At 42.0% G+C, this 18,108-nt stretch overlaps 1 protein-coding gene across 1 annotated transcript; it reads right to left on the minus strand.

Annotated features, from left to right (window-relative positions):
* Window positions 1-371: 371 nt before the first annotated feature.
* Window positions 372-4,903, minus strand: cdk2ap2 (cyclin dependent kinase 2 associated protein 2). Its single transcript, XM_079999697.1, has 5 exons — window positions 4,828-4,903; window positions 3,937-4,092; window positions 3,579-3,670; window positions 2,913-3,033; window positions 372-1,053 (listed from the first exon to the last, which is right to left on the minus strand). Exons 2-5 carry the CDS (start codon window positions 3,989-3,991, stop codon window positions 986-988), a joined length of 336 nt encoding a protein of 111 aa, XP_079855823.1. The 5' UTR covers window positions 3,992-4,092; window positions 4,828-4,903; the 3' UTR covers window positions 372-985.
* Window positions 4,904-18,108: the final 13,205 nt, after the last annotated feature.

Raw genomic sequence — 18,108 nt, forward strand, 5'->3', positions numbered from 1 at the left:
TCTACGTAAACCCCTGGGTTGAGAAATTTGATAGGGTTGTCTAAAAATTGACATGGGAACGTTCAGTTAATAGACTCGGTGGACCTGACAAATAAAAATAAAAAAATACATTTGCCACTAATGTTGAATCACAACGGGAGCCCTAAGAGCAGGAACATGGCAGTTAGATACATAACTAACAGTTTTAAGTGTGAAAACCCCTGAAAAATGTGCCACAATTGTTGGAATATATTGAGATCATGGTTAAATGTACAATAGTTATAGTTGGTGAAAATTGTCTAATCATCTGAAAACTGCCTAACAGAGAATGCATTATACACACATTGTGTATAAATTCACGACATCTCGGGTAGTTCGTTTTAATTTTCTATTTAATTAAGATATACATACTCAATTGCAAAAAGTCTGGTTTACAAAATCGGCATAACAAACTGACATGAGATGTACAGATTTGGAGGGTGGGAGAGAGAATCTTCAGTGAATATTGCTACTATAAAATGTGTTAAAAAAAAAAAAAAAAAAAGCCGGTAACAGGCGCCGAGTTGCTCACTATTTCACAGATAAAAACAGGATGCAAAAACTTGATCCTTTTTATGTATATATATTGTATGTTGTGTGTACGTTAGCTACTCGAAAATGGGGATTTAAGTTTGCGCACTGACCTCGTTTAATAAATAGAAAAGGACAAACCCAAGTCGAGTGCCCTTGCGGGAAAACTACATTAATCATTTCCCATCTGTTGAATAAACTTAATTAAGGGGACCGCCTTCACTGAAAAGCTCACAAACAAGTCGATGTTCCCCAGTCTGGTTTAGAGATCAGTGCAAACCTGACGTGAGCGTCTCTCTTCAAAGTCCAATTCACCCCAACCGCAGCAGTGGAATGCAGCTTACAAAACGGAGGATGGGGAACTGGCAAAAAGTGAGGAATGGAAAAAGAGAAAAAAAGTGAGGATGGGTTTGTGATGAGTCTGGGAGGAGCGGTGTTATGTGCGTGCGCTTCTTTCCGTCTCCGCAAGACACTCCCTGACCAGTGCGCGGGCGTGAATGATACCTAAAAGAAGGGAGGAAGAAGAAGAACGGTGTAATCTGTATCATTACATTTCCAAAAACAAAAATATAGCTGCAGGCGGCAATACAGTCGCAGCGACTTTCAAGAATAGGCATGCTTTGAACGGACGCTGCACTAGTAGTAGTAATAATAATTAAAGCTGCAGGCAGCGATACGCGAGGTCCAGTTTAGTCGTGTTGGGTGCGTTTTACAGTTTCCCGGGCTCTGTGAAACGCATCACGATTTTCTGAGTTTACGTTGAACACCGCGCGTAAGCTCCTCCCGGTCTGTCAAAAAAAAGAACGTCCATGTTCACCCGTAAACCAGGACTTCTCATTGTTAGAACTCACAGTGTTGTCTGTGGAAATAGACTTGCACTCTCAGGGACGGGTGGCCGTGTGGTGCGTTTTGGGCACGTCATTTATTTGCTGAGTTTTTTTCTCGGATAACATTTTCAATAACGTTGCGCTTCCATGAAATGCTAAAACGGTTGTGGTGTTTCTGTTAATTTCTGTAGGCGGCTTCTATTTTCCGACGCCCCACTGGATCCTGAACACATCACTCAGTCGCATATTTCGGTGGTTTCGAGTGGACGAGGTGACAACATTTTAAGGACTAGTTTTTATTCTATTTTTCATTGATCTGGCAAAGTAATGCGGACCACAGATTTAAAATATAAATCAAACAATTCTACTGACATCTACCAGGTAAGAAGCTATGTAAATACACATGTAAATCGATAGTTTGGAAACGTTGAAACGCTATAGAGTGACTGAGTTCCACCGTACACTGGACACACAGTAAATAATATGATGATGTCACAAAGCGTCTCATCTTGTTCATTTTAGTACGAGACGTGCGACGTGTCAGTTAACAAACTGAATATTTTGGCTCACATTTGTTTGGTTTTTCACTAATATCGGCTCCGTAGGCGGATCGATTTGGATTAAATTGAAACCACGAGATCCTTGTGACAGCCGTTTAAACAACATCTCAACCGTGTTCGTAGTATGTCTTCTAGATAGTTTTAGCCGGGTTGGACATATTGGCATGAAATGCATCGGGTTGGCTCTGTAATATCGATCTAAATTTGGTCGGTTTTTTGCAAACATCTGCTCTGTATGTCAATTGATTTTGATGAAACTTCAACCACAAGACGTTTGTGACAGCACGGTTCAAACAGCCGTAAACCATGTTCGTGTGTTACGCCGACGTTGGTGTACAAGATGGTTTTAGTTCTGAGAATTTTTGCCCAAACAATAACAAGCTTGATTTTACACTCAAGTTCAAAATAGGCAATGGGTCAGTTTCTGTTGTTTAGACACATTATTTTGTTGTGGGCATCAATCGCAAGTATTACGGTAAAGGCGATTTCCGCTCCCACGTGAACGCGGTATGAAATACAGAGAGTGAACCTGGAATTAGCACCGGGAAGCCATCTCTTTCGTAAACAGCTCATTGTGGAGCACCACTCAGAGTATATTAGGAAAGTCAGATATGTGTAATGTGTAATGTGAAATTTAAGGGAATGAAACTCCATGTTTCAAGAGACAAATTGAACTTCAAAAGGATGATATACCGCCCTGGACACCACCGGTATAGTTTCATAACATTCTGATGTGGAATTTCAAAGTTAAAGACCTTTATATTATGGTATACAGTGAATATAACTATACAGTGTATGGAAATTAAGCGAAATTCAGAATAAAAAGGAGAATACAAAGGAAAGTCCACATTCCCACAGACTAATTTCACCTGATGGAAATGTACATCATTTGGATATGATACACGTAAAAACTGATGATAGATCGATAGTCGAAAAATATCTATATGAAATAAAAACGCAATGAAAGCCACCGTACCTCTCTTGAGTCTCTCCATGGCACTCTTGCTCCCTGCGTACGTGGGTCGGATCTCGCGGCTCATCTCCTCGATGACAGAAAGAAGCTCGCTGTATGTGGAACCCTGCGACACTTTCACCGGCTGTGTGCGCGTGTGTAGTTGCATTCATGTTCCAGCCAAAATATTTAAACGAGAGAAGTCACATGTTCAGACATTTGCCTTTAAACTGTTTGAATATATAGGTTTGACTGAAAATATGGGACATAAGAAGGCACAGAAGATGTGACAGTTCAGTTATGGAACTATACAGGGTATCGAGGGCAATGAGAGCTGGGCGACGTCGACCAAATCAAATATCACAATGTTTTTTTTGAAGATGACCTCAATATCTATAATTTAATTATATTTTGGGGATGACAAATATTTTATTTTTTATTAATGTGGATATTATAACAAGAAGCAGGAAGATGAACTGATTAGAACAACTGGAACATTCCAAGAAATTCTGAAAACTTCAGTACTTTACTGAAGTACTGAAGTTTTCAGAACATTTCACTATATCACGGTGACCAAATGCCCTGACGACATCTAGTCCCAGGACAGAATCAGGATATTATATTGGGATATGATCATGCCCTAAGTGCGTCATGAACCTCTCTAAAAATGTAGCCAGAGGACCACTGTACCTGAACAAAGCCCATGGACGGCGGGCCAAAGTCACTGAACGCCGGCCTGAAGTTGGACGAGGATGGCAACGACGGAGAGGGTACGCTTGAGCCTGGGAGGAGGAAAAACAAACAAAAAAACAAACATGTGAAACGTTGATAAATACTTTCGTAATGTTGTTCAATACTATTGAAACAAACTCAAAAACAAGCATTTGAAACAATCTGCTTAGGTTTTGTCATTTAACATTTGTTCCCAACGCTTTTTGCGAGCCATGTGTATTAAAACGGGCCATGGTGTATAACGTACATATGCAAATCTATTGACAGTCCTATTATTCTGCAGGAGTGTGAATGCAGAGTTTTGGGGTCAGAGAACCTGGAGGGGTGTGGTTGGAGCCGGACGGCGCCGGGGCTATAGGCTTGTAACTCATGGCGAGGTCACTCCGTAGCTCCCCGTACGAGGCGCCGCTTCCGTCGGTGCCGTCGACCCGGTGTTTATACAGCTTTACTGGTGGTGGTGAGCTCCTGAGAGCTGCGGGGGGAGAGGACACACACCAAACTCATACAAAGTCCAAAATGGAGTGTTGGTATGTGTGTTTGTGTTTACTTTCAATACTGCTTACCCAATTGATTGGTATTTTTTGGAAAATAATGATCATATGGTTCCTCAGGTCATTTGTACGTTTAAAGTTAAATAAAAAGTGGTTTGCTATCTTTCCGCACATGTAAACAATAGGCAACAGTCATAAGTATAAGAACCTGAAAAAATGTCAAAGTACATACCTAAAATCAACAACAACCCCCTGAATCAACAAATGTACAACGTCAAAAATACGAAATTGAGCGAGTTATATATATAAATATATATGAAAATAAATCAACTGTACCAGGGTGGAAAACAAAATGGTTTTAACAACATAGTTTATACAGTGTTTTAAAGGTTAAGACAAGTAAAGCAGAGACATTTCCCTCGTGTTTTACGCAACTGAAAACGTTGCTGTCCTGGTTGAGACTGACGAGTGGAACGGATCACAGAGAGGCGTCGTCAGTCAATAACAGTCAATAATAATCCAAGCAGGCTAACCCCATGCTAGCCCAGTTAGCTCAACCCCCGTCCACATCAATGCAGAGCTAGGCTAGCGAGCTAGCTTGTTAAGCCGGTTGACCACCAAATGAGCAGGCGGACGGGCAACGAATGAGCCATTTGTTCGCCTCGACGTGCGTGTGGTCAACGGACGAATTTGGGAGCGAGTCAAGTGATTCGTACCTTTCTACGGTGAGATTATAAAATCCTTCTCGGGACGAGAGGCTGGAGGGGGAACCGCTGCTTTGCTTGGTCTTCTGCGGCTGCGCGGAGAGGGGGCGTGACCACGGGCGAGCCGTTCCACACGCGGCCTCCTGATTGGTTGGGAAAGAGAGCCCGCGGTGCATACAGAGGGGGTTTCACCAACGCACATTCGACACATCGATGTGACCTTTCGTTCGTTTCATGATGTGATGTTCAACATTTAAAAACACATCTTAAGCCATCGTAACCAAACCAAATCTAATAAGGATTTTTATTTATTCATTTGCTTATTTTATGTATTTATTTATTTAATTTTTGCCTCCCAATTTTTTTCCTTTATATATATAATTTGATATATGAAGAAACAGTCTTTATTTGTCACACGACACTCCACAACACATGCTTGCACACACACACACATGCACATGCTTGATGGTGGCCGGTGAAATGGCTCCTCTGCTTTTGACCCATCCTGGCTTGTCCTTCCTCCGGGGGCACAGCCAGGAGCAGTGGGCAGCATACGTGGACGCGCCCGGGGACCAGGTGATAAGTGTCCATCGCTGGTCAGACGATGATGGGTGCATGTTTTTGGTGGGGGTCCTTACTGACGTGAGGTGGAGGAAACCCCATGTGAACACGGGGAGAACATGCAAACTCCACACAGAAAGGCTCCTGTTTTTTGGAAGATAACCCGCCCACCCAACCTAGCTGCACACAGCAGAGTAAAACAAAGCAAAATAAAAGCAAATACAAATAAACACGTATACAACAAATTGTACAAAGTGATATATTTACATGTTAATTTACAATAGTAATGGTTTAAAGAATGTCAGGCTGAATGGTCGGCCCCCATACATTTTCACCACACCAAATCTGGCCCTCTTTGCAAAAAGTCGAGCCCGTCTGGTCCGATCCCACAGAAGAGCTACTGTAACACAAATTGGTGAAAAAGTTAATGCTGCTATGATAGAAAGGTGTCAAAACACACAGTGCAACTTGCTGCTTGCTGCGTATGGGGCTGTGTAGCTGCAGACCGGTCAGAGGGCCCGTGCTGACCCCTGTCCACTGCCGAAAGCACCTGCAATGGGCCCATGAGCGTCAGAACTGGACCATGGAGCAATGGAAGAAGGTGGCCTGGCTTGATGAATCATATTTTCACCATATTTGATTATTTCATTTCTCAGACATTGTTAAATGAGAGATTTTAAATTCGCACACACACACGCGCACACGCATGCACACACACACACACACACACACACACACACACACACACACACACACACACACACACACACACACACAGACATGCACAAGCTACCTTATGAGATGATAATATACTGTTTCAATCACTGATTCAATTTCTTAATTTAAGTTTTATATTTTCCTCAATATCCATTGAATTTTTTTCGCAAATATATTGTTTCCATGGTTGCCACGCATCACTATTCATTGATAATTGATTTCAATTAAACTTTGAATACTATTTTGATCAGGCCCTCCCAGCGACCCTGTCTGGCACACACACACACACACCTGACTTTTGAATTCCTCATCCCTAATCCTTTCATCACTCACCAAAATCGGAACCACTGATGGACTGGCATCGTTTACAAGGCGGAAGGTGGAAATGATAAAAACTGGAAATGAATGCAGGCTTCCTGAAGAGGGAATGGAGAAGATGAAATGTGAAATAAATGATTTAGTTCAGCTGGTGATGAGTTGAAATAAAAGAAAAAACGGAATGTTCCAATTAGTGCTATAGACACTCCACCTATCTCCAAGCTTCCTACACAAGCACTCACCCTACTTTCTTTGTTATTTTGCAGAACATGAAAGTTGGACATAAAACTGTATATACACACACACACACACACACACACACACACACACACACACACACACACACACACACACACACACACACACACACAAACACACCTATATATATACTGTATGTGGCAGCACATTGTTTGTTTCCCATGACATGACATTAATGTACATGGCCTGGCCAGTGATCCATATGATGAAAAAGATAAGGGAGGAAAATCCTTTTGTCCTTTTTTGGTTTGTATATTCAACCAAAATTGAAAGAAATAAACCAAGAATGTATTAAATATACCAATATGAGTGTATTACTCTAACAAATATCAAACCGGTTTTGAAGTAAAACGCGTCTCATTTCCATTTCCATTTCCTTCCTTGTGTGATCTTCTGAAAAGCCATATTGTGATTATTGTGATGCGTACGATTCCATGTTGCTTTCATGTCCCAGAGTAACCCTTTAAGCTCAGGAAAGTCATTGTGTTGAATATTCCCCAATGTGACCACCCCCACCCCTTTTGTTCAAAAAACTACTGCTTATTTTCATGTCCGTAATCATTGAACTGATACGTACACTATCAGTAAAGTAAAAAAATAAGTTAAAATCCAATCCTGCCATTGCAGTGGGGTGTCAAGTGTGGATTTCAAGACCATTCATATTGTAAATGAAAGGTATTTTATTGAATTTCCCTGTTCCCTACTTTATTTACTTTGTCGTAGAACAAAACCAAACGTGTTTGAGAGATTTCAGTGGACCCTAAAATTGACCTTTGAACTCTGACCAGAGGTCACCTTTGAAGTCCTATATCCCATTCATTAAAAGAGCTACAGCACCAAAATCATACCATCTGTTTTGGACAGCTCTGGATATGTACTTATAGAGTATGGTAGAGTAGGGTAGTGTCAATAGGGGCACCACTTTAAATGGCCTGACATATAATTCAGGGCTTTGCAAACGCCACATGGTCATGGAGACTACACTACCCATAATCTTAGTATAACAGCGGCATCTTTGATTGGTGGAGCTCGCTGCTACCATGGAAATGTTTACCGCCCGGTTGCCCTACGCTGAGCACACTTGGCTACGTTGATCGGAGCTCGGGGCTCGCGGCCAGGTGGGGTGTCTGGTCTGCTGCGGTGGGGCGGGCCTCACTCTTGCGCGGGTGGGCATGGGCATGGGGGTGCTGCGGCTCGCCTGCGGGGTGGGCGGTTCAGGCAGGTGTTTGTCTGTGGACGCGGGGCTTGGCTCCTTTCCCACACCTTGGAGGTGCCATGACATAATACCGATGTCATACGCCAGAACAAATTGGGATAAATCAAGTACACTCCCTGGTGGACACTTCACTCTCACACACACACATACAGACGGCCTCATCAAAGACGCGCTCACGCCACCAGCACCTGCTTTGAATGCACCCCAGCACCCTCCTGGTTGCATCCCTCTCCTTAGCTTCCTCATTTACTGCCATAACTATAACAGGAAGAGGCCACGTGCCAAATTGCTGTTCCAGTTTTCCTGGACTTAATTAACTCTGTTTTTTCGATACATGTCTGATGTTTGTGCTTTTCTGTGTACATGTTGTTGTTTGTTTCTATGTTTATGTTTTTCCATGTACATGTTGTTGGTTGGTTCTATGTTTATTTGTCTCACCCGTGACAAATTCTTCTCCCCCTCTTGGAGTAGTGATTAGTTGTTTACAGACCCAAAAATGGTAACATAGATTTCCAAAGTGTGGTGGGATTGGTGGTGGTTCTGTATAACCAAAAACTGTGCTCTTGTCATCCTACAGGTCATCCACAGGACAGAGTTGTTGCAGCAGTTCTTGATGATTGAAGAATTAATAAAGAGTTGGATTGCAGGTTGAGAACTCAAACTCCACTTGGAGACTAACTCTGTCCTAGATGCAATAGCATACAAATGCTCAGTGTTGTCTGCCCAGCATGCTGACAGCACAGGTAAAAAAATAAATTAAAAAAAATAAAATAAAAAAGGAAAGGTTTACCGCACTGGCTAATGGGTACACAGGCACACAAACGCTAATTTTTATTTCCAGTTAAATTGTATCTATGATTGAAGTTAATTCTGAGGGTATGACCTTATACTAAATCCCTATTCTCGCCCAACCTTGAATTTAATAGACCATTCAATAGAGAAAAAGATAAACCTGTATCCAGCTTTTATTTTGTGAATGTCAGAACAAAATCTGAATCCATTGCGGGGGTGTGTTTCGGCACAGGCCCAGGGAATGATAAAGAGGAGGCAGGCGGAGGCGAAACAGCACCGGTTGGCTTGTATTTAATTCCGAGCCAAAATGACAAATCATGGGTTCGCAGGCCAATATACAAATTGTCGGTGCGCTTCAGCACTTTAGTGAGCTCCCGCTGTGTTGTGTCCAGCGGCTTGCTTATCAGAATTACTCGTCCGGTGCTTGTCCCACAAGCACGCCAATCCTCACTGCGAGGAAAACAAAACATTTATTATTTCCTGGGTTTGGGATCAGACGAATTAACGGGGTCACCCCCATTGATTCACACGATCTGTAGCAGCAGAGCGGCCCCGGGATGGGAGCCTTCACCGCCCGTCTGCAGCGGCAGCTTGACCACGCCCCCTGGTCCGCCACACCCATGCATTTTCAACTTTAGTACATCCATGCCGCCCCCTCCCCGACACTCATGCACACACACAACACACACTCACACTGGGGCACACACACACACACATGAACAAACACACACAGACACACGAACATACATAAACACACACATACATAAACACACACTGGGACACACAGACACACACACACACACACACAGAAACACTGACACACACACACACATGCACTTACACATGCACACACACACACCGCACACACACAAACACAAACACACACACACACACACATACACACACACACACACACACACACACACAGAAACAAACACACACACAGACACAGACATGCACACAGAAACAAAGACACACACATACACACACACACACACACACACACACACACACACACAGAAACAGACATGCACACAGAAACAAAGACACACACACACACATATACTCACACATGCACACACACGCACTGCACACACAACCACACACACACACACACACACACACACACACACACACACACACACAGACACATACATACACACACACACACACACACACACAGGCACAGAAACAAACACACACACAGACAGACATGCACAAGCTACCTTATGAGATGATAATATACTGTTTCAATCACTGATTCAATTTCTTAATTTAAGTTTTATATTTTCCTCAATTTCCATTGAATTTATTCGTAAATATATTGTTTCCATGGTTGTCACACATCACTATTCATTGATAATTGATTTCAATTAAACTTTGAATACTATTTTGATCAGGCCCTCCCAGCGATCCCGTCTGGCACACACACCCCTGACTTTTGAATTCCTCATCCCTAATCCTTTCATCACTCACCAAAATCTGAACCACTGATGGACTGGCATCGTTTACAAGGCGGAAGGTGGAAATGATAAAAACTGGAAATGAATGCAGACTGAAGAGGGAATGAAGAAGATGAAATGTGAAATAAATTATTTAGTTCAGCTGGTGATGAGTTGAAATAAAAGAAAAATCGGAATGTTCCAATTAGTGCTATAGACACTCCACCTATCTCCAAGCTTCCTACACAAGCACTCACCCTACACAGCAGCAGTGATACAGACGTCACTCAGTCGCATTTTTCCTTCTTATTTTGTAGAACATGAAAGTTGGACATAAAACTGTATACACACACACACACACACACACACACACACACACACACACACACACACACACACACACTCATATATCCAGTTGCTGGTTTCAAACATTTTCATTGAATTCCATCCTGGAAAGAAAACAGTTTGGTGTTTGACTGGGGACCCCCATCCTGACCACGGGAGCAGAATTATTAATGCAGTTTCATCCCACTACTACTTGCTTGATGAAACCAAGCCAGCTATGTCAATATATGTATTTTTTAAATGATGTACCGTATGTATATATGTTGACAATGTCAACAACAAAAGTATAAGATAAACATAAGTATAACAAAAGAATAATAAATATTAAATTACATTTGAACATAATTACAAAATAAAACAAATCAGAAAAAAAACATGAACAAAAAAGGGGAAATACAGAAACAAAATATTATGACATGGATTTGGTTACAGAGACTGTTATTTAACAAAATTAAATACATTTTAAACACAGTGCTGTTGGGTGGCCTCACGGTTTCAGCCACAAACAAATGATTGAACAATTCAATTCTGATCAGAAAACTCAGGCTCCGTTTACTAACTTTATTTTCGCAGCTATTAGGAAGAGTTCAAATGGTTTGGGTTGAATTGTTCTTTATGGTTATATGTTGGCGAGAGAGAGGGAGGCAGGGAGAGAGATTGAGAGGCAGATTGATTGATAGTTCATTGATCCCTCCAGGGAAATTCAAGGAACAGTCCCTGCCTCTAACTTTAGATCATTAAGTGCACCAGTTCCCCACCTACATCCATCAATCAAATACTCAATCTTTGACCGCCTCAGCCATGGATAAAATGTCCTTGAATATTCCCCAAAACTGAGTAATGAGTTAATGACTATTCTCTTAATTGGTTCAGATGATCACATCTGTAACAGAATTAATCAGAATCAGAATATATTTATCGGGCCAAGGACATTTGTTTTGATATTGCATTATACAGACATTTAGCTTAATAGTCTGAAATGAAAAGGCCAAATATACAAAAATAGCCAAACACAAAGAACAGAAATAGCCAAACATGTCAAAGATATAATGATGTTCATTATATATTTGACATGTTTGGCTATTTCTGTTGTGCACATGCACCATGCACAGGGTGAATTATAGGTATAAGGTATCAAATAATACTATGTAAGTACTAGATTATTACAATGTCTACCATGTTGTTACACATCGTAGTGTTATTGACTCCAGTATTCGCTGTATTGGACCACAGTCAGCATTTATTGCCGGAAGTAATCAGAACTGCCGAGCAAGCGTGGACTCTGCTTTCCTCTCATCTGTTACTTTTTGAGTCATATCATCATCCCCAACTGGTACCAGGGTCTGGAAAAAAACTTGTGAAGCCACCCCTACACCTGAGTCATCCACCCGAAACGCACTGGACCCCTATGGCGGCATATCCGTCCCTCCATAGCCACGCCTCAGCAGACAGTCTTGTCCTGTTTTTGATTCCTCATGCCTCTGTGATGTGACCAAGCCGTCACCTCCCTGGTGACGCACACAGCTGGACGCACAGCATCAGCTCTAATAATTCCATCGTTAGAGGTAAAACAGATATACCTCCTCCCTGCTGAGTATAGCCACCCGGATGCACCCGTTAGATACGTCACACATGGCGGTTGAAATTATACACGAAGCAACGTGAACTGCTTAAGATGTAATTCCAGCACTCGTTCGACAGCCTGTTAGAGGGGAAGACCGCTGATTTTCAGCATTAAAATGGACAAAACTAAGAAGAATCTTTAATTATCACACAACACATGCTTTGGATGGTGGCCGGTGAAATGAGGCCTCTGCATGTGTCAACAACTCATCAAGTGTGGAGAAATGTCACAGGAAATGATCCAGATTTGAATCAAATACAGAAATCAATTCTCTGAGCCAAAATACAGAAGGGGCTGCCTCTACAAGTGAGGAGCAAATTGGCACAAGTGGTTGGTCTTGGAAGCATGACCAAAGGTGTTTATATGGACCACATAGCGCATCAAGTGGAGCTATATCAGAAAAAGGAGCATGACCAGAAGGAACAGGACCAGGAGACTCTCAGAAAACTCAGCCAGATACAGTTGGTGGATAACAAGAAGAAGGAAAAGAAACAAGCTGTGGTTAGGCAGAGCCAGTCACAACCAAATCAATTACCACCACAACCACAGCAAGGACAGATTCAGGTTCTACCACCTGTGGTCCTCACTGTCTCTTTTCCACAGCCAGTTTTTGACCAGCCACAAACATGGAGAGGAAGAGGTCAAGGAAATTAAGGAAGAGGTAGAGGAGGACATTTCCAACAGTCAAAAGGAGCGTGCCATAATTGTGGACAACTAGGCCATTTTGCACGTGACTGCTACAGGTTCAGAGGAGGCTTCAGAGGACAACCACAGCCACCCAGGGGACCAGAAAACCCTTACAGGGGTCCGGAACCTGGTTTCTAGGGGTGCCCGGAAAACTCGAAAGGGAGGTGTCAGCTGGTAGTATCAGGGCCGGAACAAGATCCAAAAATAGAGGTGAAAAAAAATTATAAGCCATTGGAAGTAATGGCAGATTGCGGAGCAGCTTTCACCTGTGTTTGGCCTGAAGATGCTATACATCTCCACATGTCTAACCAATTGGTACGGACAATCAGGTTTGAGGGTGTGAAACAGCTGATTCCTCTCACAAAACCAATTGAGCTCTGCTGTAAAAATTGGAAAAATCACACTACCTATTTTGGTGTCAGAACATACGCCCATTGCACTCTTGGGAAGAGATGCTATGTACAAACTAAATTGTACAATACGGTGTACAACGGACGGCTGTCTGGTGGATGTGTCGCCTGATGTATACCACCAATTATTTATGGCACCAGAGACTTCTTCAGTATACTGGATTGGAAATCTCAGTCCAGAGCTATTAGAGCCAGCCAAGATGTGGGAGAAGTTCATTGTGGCAAATATTCCTGATGCTAAGCCCCCTGAGTATCCACATCACTGCACGCTAAAATATTTCAAGAAAGCTGGCCAATTGGATCCGGAGGAATGGTTGAGTAGTCAACCAAAGCATGTTCAGCTGACCTCATGCTGCATAATTGTGGGACCACAAGGAGCAGCTATGAAGATAAACACTAATGAGTATCTTGAGAAAGAGTACGACATTGAGAAAAGTATGCCACATGTGACTTTCATGGTGGCTGAAGGATTTGAGCAGAAGCATATAGGAGAAATGTAGGCAGAAGCTGAGGAAGCCATTTTTGCACCAATAAAGGAGAATCTTGCTATCTGGATAAGTGAAGAGCAGAAGTTCATGAAAATCATGATTTCGAAACGTGCCATGAGGACTCAATCAAACTGTCAAAAAGTCGTTTATTTGGGTCAAACAATAACCCATGGACACAAACGCATCTCTGAGAGTCATTTGGAAGCCATTCGAACGGCACCAAAACCTAGAACATTCAGAGAGATGATGACATTTCTTGGCATGGCGGGATATTCTTCAGCCTGGGTAGAAGATTATGCCTGCTTAACAGGGCCTTTGAGGGCCATGATAAAAGAGACTGGGAATGCTTAACTCCATTGTAACCTCACCTGGATGCAGGAAGGTCTTATGGCATTTGAAACTATCAAACAGAGGCTACAAGAAGCTTCAGCGCTAGCGCTGCCCGACTACTCTAAGAACTTTTTGCTGTATGTGGCTACGTCCACTGGAGGCAAATATGCATGTGCAGTTCTTTGTCAGCCCACAGGTACAGGGACAAGCCCTCAACCTGTTTCGTATTATTCTACTGCCTATTCAGAAGTAGAATTGGGGCTACCATGGTGCTACAGAGCAATGGTGGGAGTTTATCTAATGTATGATAAAGCCTCATCAGTAACTATGGGTTACCCAGTGACAATTCTTACCCATCATAGTCTCAGGAATCTTTTGAATTTTGGTAAATTTACATTGACTATGTCTAGGCTAAGAGAATATCAAAGGCTCTTAGAGCAGGAAGATGTCACCTTAGTAAGGTGCGTCATGGTAAATCCAGCTGAGAATTTGCCAACACCAGAGGATGGAGAGCCACATGATTGTGTTCAGGAAGTAGAGAGATATGCAAAGCTCAGATCAGACTGGCAAGCTTTCCCACTGCATGGGTCAGATGTGGAGTATTGGACTGATGGGTCCTGCTATCGAATAGAAGACACATTGAGTGCTGGTTATGCAGTAGTCAAAGCCCAGGGAACTGAATTTGTTGTTGAGAAAGCAGAAGTAATACCACAACGTGCTTCTGCACAGCTTGCTGAGCTTGTGGGCCTAACTGAAGCTTGTCTATTGGCCGAAGGCAAGCGCGTGACAATATATACAGATTCTGCATATGCACATAATGTGTGTCATTTGTTTGGATCAGTGTGGAAAACCGATGGTTCTCCAATACAGCATCATGCCCAGATAATGAAATTGTTGCATGCAATGATGAAACCAAAGGAAATAGCTGTAGCTAAGTGTGCAGCACACAAAATGGACACGTCAAGGGTCACACAAGGTAACAAAGCGGCTGATGAGGCTGCAAAAGCAGTTACAGGAGCAAACAAAGCAGGCAAGGTTCTTCTGGTCACCCATGAAGTGGACTTGGAAGATAAAATCACGCTCAGAGATGTGATCGTGATGCAAGAAGCAGCGTCAGCCATAGCGAAACAATTATGGTTGGACCGAGGTCTTTGAGTTGTCTCTATTATGAAGTGGATGAAGTGTATACATTGGGACCTCAGATATTTTCTTTTTTGCGGTTTTTGAGGGTCATTGGTGCTAGGCAGGGAAAGGTCCATTGATAGGTCTGATGGGTCGATCAGCCTGACTTTGGACAAATTTTTTGATTTATTTCTGAAGTTCTAAATGTATGCATTTATATGTAACATCCTATACAGTCTTCTAAACTCTTCGTCTTTTTCTGTTAATTGATTTGGAGTACCATAGGTGGTTGACTGCGGCAGAGGGACTGTGGGAGAATTTTCCTGTCTTGATTGTTTCCTGGATGTTCTCAGAAAGGAAGCTGCCAGATGGGTATTTCGCTCTCACACTCCACAAATGTACTGTATTGCTACGACTAAGCATGGTCAGAAGGGTATTATAATCAATTTTGTTTATTATTAAGTGATTTCTATTAAGCCAATTAACATCATAAGTTCAATTACTCTTCTCTCTGTCGAGACTTTGTATAGTCTCAAAGGGGGGAATATGAGGTGTCTGAATGAGGGCCCCCGGTTCTCAAGAATCAGAGCCCATTGTATAGTGATTGTATGGTATAATTACTAATGTATGTTACTTTTAATTTATTGCCTCCATGTCATACGGAGAACGACAATAACAACGTGGCTATTTAGAGGTCCATATGAGAAAGGATGTAGGAAGGCCTCCAGCTTGGCCAGAGGAGGAAATGTGTAGATTTATGTCGAACAAGTGCTGAACTGTGACCTACTGTATGTATTGTGACCAGATGGGCTACTGATCTCCGTACTAGTATAAAGGACAAGTTTTTTACCTAATCAGACAGAGAATACTTCCAGCTTTGTTCTCTCCTGGATGTTCCATGGCAAGTCCGGTTTGATGCTGAATTGTGCAATAAAACTATTGTTTTAATCAAGTCAGCATCAGCGGAGATTCGTTCTTCATCAACACATCAAAATCATCCAGAAACTACAACTGCATACAGGTTTGCACCTAAATGTATGTATGTGATAAATAAACATCTTGCATCTTGAATCCTCGCCCACATAACATCCAGCTGTAATGCTGTGACGGAGGACAGCAAAAAGTTAAAATATTTTAACTTGGATGGCAAATGGCGTGTACCGTTGCTGTTTGCCAGTCACCTCTGCCGGACTGCCATCATGCTCTCGTCCACTAACATGACTTCTGGTTGGTCGTCTCCCGTCTACCGTGTTCCATGTAAATGCATGGATTGTCAGTTCTTGAAGGAATATTGCTTGTCTTGAAGCCATAACATCGGACACACTTCAAGCAGAGGAAGATAACACCTACTATGGCAGCCTCCTTCTGACACTGGAGTTTCTAAGAACTTCCCTGGAGGTCAGCTGTGCTACTAATTATTAGTCATTTAACGCCATATTTGATCAAAGCCATTTTTCATCCATCCTCAAAAGCAGAGATATTGACTGCAGTCAGGTTGCCAAATTCCAAGGTCTGGTTCAAAGACCAGCTAACTGCAGGGCGCCGTGGCCACTTTCCCAAAGAGCAAAGGGCTGAATTTTAAAGACTTTTGCTGCTGAGATGTAATTCAATATGTATGCTTCAATGTTCTCTTTTTTCTTTATTGAAGAAACAAAAAAAAATCATTGCAAAAAGGATTTAAATGGGACCATGTAAATCTGGTAGACATTTGAACGGATAATGGACAAAGAACAGCAGGCATTTCAATATTAATAGCATGCTACTGTTTAACAGATGTAGTAACTTCTGATAACGTATACTTAAAAATGCTGTCAGAGGTCACAATACACATAAGCCTCGTAATTGGTGTTGTTTAGGCTACATGTAGGCCCCCAGGGATGTCCACAGGAGAGACCTGAAGAGAAGACCATCAGGCAGCACCATATCTCCTCAAGAACCTCCTCAAGCCTTTGTGCAATCTATGTTGCATATTAAATCCTCGATTGAAGAGGCAGTATGGTCAACGGACCCCAACAAAAGGTTTCATTAATATGATTCTTGTGGGGGTGTAGCCCATAAGAACTTCATATTTAAAGTGGTTTCACAATGAGCCGAATGCTGGTGCAATTTGAAGCACTGTTGAGAAGAATAAAAGTATACCTTCAATATAAGCTTAAATTTTACGAAGTCTGAAAGACCACTTGAACATCTGACATTAACATTAACAGTGGACTTCATAAGGTCATGTAATCCATATTCAATTTTATTAATATGATGATAATAATGATGCTTCATGTGTGAGTCTTCATCAATGTGTGGGGCAGTCATTTTGATGTGCATACAGCCCATCACTCAAACAACTCCCTTAGTCCTTCATGAAATCGGCTTGGTTTTGAATAATCTAGTGTTTAGTGTTTGGGGAAATTATTGAATCAATGAATGTTCCCTACAGTAAGTGCTTTGATTTCTGTCAAGATGGAAAATCATTATTTTGTTGATGGAGCTTTGGCTTCATGGACAAGGTCAGTCACCTACAGTATATCGCCCCTAGCAAATTGGTATATTTTAATCAAATCTGCATTATTTTGTGAATCTAAAGCATGTGTGCTTGCCGCTTTCGCCACATGCAATTCATAACATTGCACTTTACCTCTCCCTCTCCTAGGCTAACGACCCTCTCTCTTGGGCTGGTGATCTGCTACTCACTAGTGCAGTCCCGGACTCCCCTCGGCTGGCAATTTATATGTGACGTCTAATATATATATATATATATATTTTTTTTTTATTGTGACCAACAAGCTGCAATGCTACCACAAAATAATTCCCCTGGCAAACACAGCCTTTGCAATGTGAAAAGTAACTTTGTTCTTGACTCAGTAATATGATTCATACAGAGGCGTATGAGAGACAATTATTTTTTTTTTCAGCTGGTTTAAGATAAAACAAATAAACACCTTATATCAAGATAAAAATCCCGGTATAACAAGAAAAAGATCACGCTATT

Source organism: Zeus faber (assembly GCF_960531495.2).
Source record: "Zeus faber genome assembly, chromosome: 4".
In the NCBI taxonomy this organism is placed as follows: Eukaryota; Metazoa; Chordata; class Actinopteri; order Zeiformes; family Zeidae; genus Zeus; species Zeus faber.